Below are 5,588 nucleotides of genomic sequence, written 5' to 3'. Positions count from 1 at the left end.
ATTTAGTTCCTGGCAGGAAGTCAGACAAGGAACTTACTGTAGAATCAGGAGTGCTGAAAAAGTTTGAGAAAGGCAGGGGCATTATGGCCGACCGCGGCTTTCTAATAGATAAGGAATGTGAGCAGCACCAGTTGACACTCAACAGGCCGCCTTTCATGAAGGGAAAGAAGCAGTTGTCCGTGCCCGAAGAGGTTGAGACTCGCAAAATTGCCAGTGTTCGCATTCACATTGAACGCGTGATTGGCAGAATCAAGAGCTTTAAGATTCTGTCACAGGTATTTCCAAATAGTATGTCCCAAGAAGTCAACAAAGTGTGGCATATTTGCTCAAGACTTGTGAATTTTGTAGACCAACCACTGTTAAGCAAAAATTCTCAGCCATCCTAATGGTGGTGATGAGAAAGTCATGTTATATGTCATAGCAGCTGTATAAAGTCACGTTCTTTCCTTTTCTGTAATTGAACACCGCAATTGGTGTCCATGTGTATAAGCTACAGACAGTTGCTATAGGGTGTTTTAACATGACGTCAAACGAACGCGTTTGGCCGCCATGGTGGTGACCACTTTTTCGGCGCAGCTGCCAAGATTATCCAGCATTTGCTCGAAAACAAAGCCTTGAATGGTGTTTTGAAATCCGGTCGCGTCTGTACCCTTCTTCTATTCCGAAGACAACTTTGTCATCGTCGTTCTCACATTTTCTTTTGTGCAAACTATGGTTGTCACATTGAAAAATAGCCCAGTTTGTAATCTTTCAATGCCGCTAGCACGAAAAGTGACCATCAGTAGGAGGAGCTTACGAGCATGCCACGTCACTGCACGTTTGACGTAGGTTAAAACTCCCTATACCTGTGGTGAAGGGACAGAATCTAAATAAGACTGGGTGAGATGATATTGCACTTTATTTCCTACGGTTTCTGCATTATGCAGTAGTTATGCAAGTGGCAACGTACTCTGAGTAAAAACTTCTTAATGACTTCATAACAGTAATGTAGTACGCCTTGTCAAATTGTACGGGTACCTCCACTGAAGGCCCATCGTCCTGATAGATGAATAGCACTCCTGAACTGATAGATGTTGCTCCCATTTGGATCTGCATCTGCGTGTAAAACTGGCTTGTTGCCTTTAGCCTCTCGCTTCTCAAGTGCTGCTGGGTTAGCCGTTGGACACTGACCGGGCACTTCACTTCCAGGATCTTTGCTTCACAGCATTCACATTGGATTATCCCATCCGGGCTTGCACCCACAAATGGGCAGCCAGTGAGCACACACAGGCCACGTTCCGCAATTTGTAGATTTCTGTGGTTGTCTGCGTGTTTGTCCAGATAGCTTGCCTTTGCAACAGGCTCCATATCAAGTCCCCTCTTCATAGCAGCAGTTTGCATACTCTGCTTCATCAGCACTGTATGGATAAGAGGTCCTGCATTATGTGGTCTTGGCTTGTTGTCAACTGACTTCATCCATGTGAATACCCTGTGGGCAATGGATGCTGTGATCATTCCACGTCTGTATTTTGACCACAATGCACACTTGCTTTGCCCACGGGTAACAAGCTCAATCTGAGCGACTTCTTGGAGACTGTAGGTTGCAGACATTCCAGACGTCTGAAAAAGTTGCAGCCAAGTTTCAGGAAGGTTCTCTTGTTCCTCAGGGTTTGTAGGCAGCGGCTCTGGCCTGCATCCGTTGCCACAAATTACGTCTGCTAAGCAGTCCATCCCAATCGCTCTACAGCGCTGCTCAATACTGTCTAGCTGCATGGAGGACATCACCCGTCTATTTTCATCCAGCGATGAATACTTCCTTTTTCTTGCATAGCGTTCAGGTGCACAACTTAGCCTCTCCGTTGTGTCCTTCACAAAATCTAGAGCATCTATAGTCCGTGACACCACTTTTGGGTCTCGTGGTGTATACCACTGCCTTGGGCCTTCAGTGCATGACTTGCGTTGGGGGAAAGCCTTCAATTCATGTGTTGTGACATACACTAGAGCATAGAGGCAACAGCAAACATGTTTGCAGACTCCAAGTCCACCCGCACTACACTTACAGGCCCCCCAGCAGATATTTCCAGTTGCTTTGTCAATCACTGTCCTCACTCTGTAGGTAACAGAGGTCTGCATGCTTGCAAGTATATCAGCCCGGACCAGTGTATCTGGGCTGCAATCATCTTCGAAAAACTTCAGTTCCTGAACGTGACCGGATGTGAAGAGCCGCAAGCCATCATCCTTGTGCTTTCCGGCTCCATGCTTTTCAGTGTACCTGCAAGAAATCGCATCATTGAAATATTAAAAATGATACTTTCCAATGTTTATTTGTTTATTAGTGCTACACAAAATCAGGAACACACTTGAGATAAGGGACCGTGAGGGGGAAACCCTGTTAAACGGTCCCGCAAGAAAACATATTATTCAAATACATCTTATGAGGGAGAGGTAATGCAAAGGTAGTAGTCCGCACATAATGTAACAAGGACATATACAAGATGATACAATAATATACAATAATATGATTGATATACAATACATATAATATGCACAAACGGTGTACGTTGCTACAATGAAGTAATGGACATGAAGAAATGGACATGTCATTGAACTAAATAAAGATATTAATGCCGCTGTTGAAAGTGTAATTTGCAAGAGCGCTTGAAAGCGAGAAAACTAGTTGTTGACCTTAGGTTATGTGGGAGTTCATTCCACAACCTAGTTCCAAAAGAAGAAAGGGAGAAATGACCAAAATTAGAGCGAAAGGCCGAACATTGAAGTGAATGCGACACGTTCCGTAGGGAATATGGTGGAACGAAATTTTGAAAGCTAAGTTGTTGTCTGTCAAAAGACCTGTAGAAAAAGTTATGCATAAGAAGGGCAACTTTATAATCACGGAGATCGAAAATATTAAGTACAGATAAAAGAGAAAAAGCGAACGACACCGACTCCAGACGGCCGACAGAAAGGATAATTCGTAGCGCACGCTTCTGGACAAAAAGCAGTGGGCTCAGATTAGAGTTATACGTGAGGCCGTAGACTTCAAGGCCGTAGTTGATATGGGAATGAATCAGGCCGTAGTATATGGTTAAAAGTATGTTAGTTGGGACTAGGTTCCTGAGTTTGCTTAGAGCATACAATCCACTGGCGATTTTACTCCGCACATGGTTAATATGATGGTGCCAGGATAAGTTTTCCTGCAAAAAGACGCCCAGAAACCGGGTGACAGAAACACGAGAAAGGATATTCCCTCCGAAGGAAAGCTGCAAATTAGTGAAATCCAGGCTCTTTTGAGACGGTCGGAATACCATATACGACGTTTTTTGAAAGTTAGCAACAAGTTTGTTATGTGATAGCCACAAGTTAAACTTATCGAGAACAGAGCTCGCTTTACAAAATAGTGTTGTGAGGTTTTTAGATTCAACAAAAATAGTGGTGTCGTCTGCGTAAAGGAAACAAGTAGTTGAAAGAAAGCCAGGCAGGTCATTTATGTAGACGAGGAATAAGAAGGGACCTAATATTGAACCCTGGGGGACACCCATAGAAAGCGTTCTGAGTTCGGAACTGCAGCCAGACTGAATGACATACTGTTTCCGATGGGTCAAAAAGCTTCTATTAATTTTAAAGGGGTGCCTCTAATGCCGTATCTGTCTAGCTTCTGAAGTAAAATTTTATGGTTAATTAAATCGAAAGCCTTGGTTAGATCAACGAAAATGCCCAGAGACAATATTTTTTCTTCGATATTCATTCTAATTTTTTCCGTCGCATGAATTAACGCAAGTGTGGTTGATTTCTTTTTCCGGAATCCATACTGGGATGAACTTAGCAACTGATTTTAATCAAAAACACTCTCCAAGCGTTGCAGAATTATCTTCTCCAGCACCTTACTAACAGTCGGTCTTTTTTATAAATGGGTGACACTTTAGCTATCTTCAGTTCTTCGGGAAAAATACCGTGCAGAAAAAATTCGTTAAACAATTCTGCTAGCGGATGAGAAAGGGTGTTACGAAACCTTTTGAGAAATGTGGAAGATATGCAATGTGTCCAGACGACGTTAGTGGCTTTAGACCATCAATAATAGACATCACTTCATAACAACTTGTAGGTGTCAAAAAGAAGGATGTGGGGTTACAGATAGGAAGAGGGACGTTTGCAGGGGGATCGGTCTGAGGACTAAGACCACTAGCAACGTTGCAAAAGTTTGATAGTATGATGCGTATCAAGGGCCTTGTTCATAATCCTGTATTACAATAAAACATTTTTCGTACTGGTATATATGCTGCTTCCCAAAGAACGAGTTCAGGCTGCGTGTGGAACATGTCCATCCTCCTTCGTTTTCCCACTGCCGTAATGACCTATAAGAGGAGGGTGAAGTAGGCTTCTGTCGTTGAACCTGGAAAATACAGAAGTAGAGGTTGAAATAGTTTATCATGCAGATCGGTATAACTGGCGCGTTCTCTTGACATAGAAGCAGCTACGCGATATTCGCGTTTATTATTTCTCCATTTCGTCGTGTTGCACCGCATTGTTTATGTGCCGGTCACTGCTACATTCGCAAGTGCGCCATATCGCAGTGTGCGCAGCGGAATGTATCTCGCGATGGCTAAACTTGCTAAACGCACAGCCGGAAAACGCGCGGAATCAACAGTGTGTAATGGGGTAGCAGAGAGGTCTGCCTACCCGATATATAGCGGCACAGTGCTGTTAATAAAGCCACCGATGAAAAAATAATAAGTTCATACATCATGCGAATACCACTCACAAACAAACTACATACCTGTTTGAGCATCGCGCAGGCTGTAACAGCAGATTTCTTGATGTCGCCAATGTGCAGCCGCAAGTGTTGACTATACTGGTACCGACTGGACCAGGCGTACGACAATGTCAACCTGTGCGAATTATAAGCAAACACACCGCATGCAAAAGCGACTCGGAGCACCTGTATGTTTACGTCGTAGCAGCGCGGAAAGAACTACAAATATGGCGGCAGTGGAATTCCCCCGTGGTGCGCGCGCATGCGCACAGTGGCTGGTGAAATCGGCTTATTGTTCTAGCTTCATGGGGGCAGGAGCACGTCCTCCTCTCCGCGCACCTTTCGGACTGGTTTGGTGCGCCGTTGAACACCCGAAACTTTGAAGCCTCAATTTCGGGACTTTTTTGGGGGAATTTCCATTTGCAATATCGAGCGGATTTCTCGATGGATCTGACTAAGTTCGCTACGGGCTCTCTAATGCTGTAAAAAAAAACGTTAGGTTGACTTGGGAAATTTTGGAGTTCAATTAAAGAAATTCAATTTCTTTTAATTAAAATCAAACGAAAATATTTTTGCAAGATGGCAAATTCGGTTGCCAAACAAATGCCGCTTACCCCGTTTTTTTCGGTCGCACCGTTCGTTCTTTTATAAAGTCCGAATGACACGTTTTTTGAAACACCCTGTATGTTCACGTAGAAACGGTATCTAGTGTAACTCCGTTTTACAACAAAACATGTTTTCTGCTCATTTTATGCAGCAGAATCGAATGTTACTGCACATTCAAAAGGTGCATCGACAATCAGAATTTCAAGGTGACTTTAATGGGTGGTGGTGGTGGTGGTGGTGATAGGGCTTGCCG

At 43.8% G+C, this 5,588-nt stretch overlaps 1 protein-coding gene across 1 annotated transcript; it reads right to left on the bottom strand.

Moving 5' to 3' along the window:
• Positions 1–914: 914 nt before the first annotated feature.
• LOC135395981 (uncharacterized) lies at positions 915–4,906 on the bottom strand. The gene is made up of 3 exons (XM_064627059.1): positions 4,754–4,906; positions 4,245–4,369; positions 915–2,251 (listed from the first exon to the last, which is right to left on the bottom strand). The coding sequence occupies exons 1-3, from the start codon at positions 4,763–4,765 to the stop codon at positions 919–921; spliced, it is 1,470 nt and encodes a 489-aa protein (XP_064483129.1). The 5' UTR covers positions 4,766–4,906; the 3' UTR covers positions 915–918.
• Between the last annotated feature and the right edge of the window lie 682 nt (positions 4,907–5,588).

The sequence above is a fragment of the Ornithodoros turicata genome, chromosome 5 (genome assembly GCF_037126465.1).
Source record: "Ornithodoros turicata isolate Travis chromosome 5, ASM3712646v1, whole genome shotgun sequence".
In the NCBI taxonomy this organism is placed as follows: Eukaryota; Metazoa; Arthropoda; class Arachnida; order Ixodida; family Argasidae; genus Ornithodoros; species Ornithodoros turicata.
The sequence above is the reverse complement of the archived record's forward strand: the minus strand, read 5'-3'. Positions and strand labels throughout refer to the sequence as shown.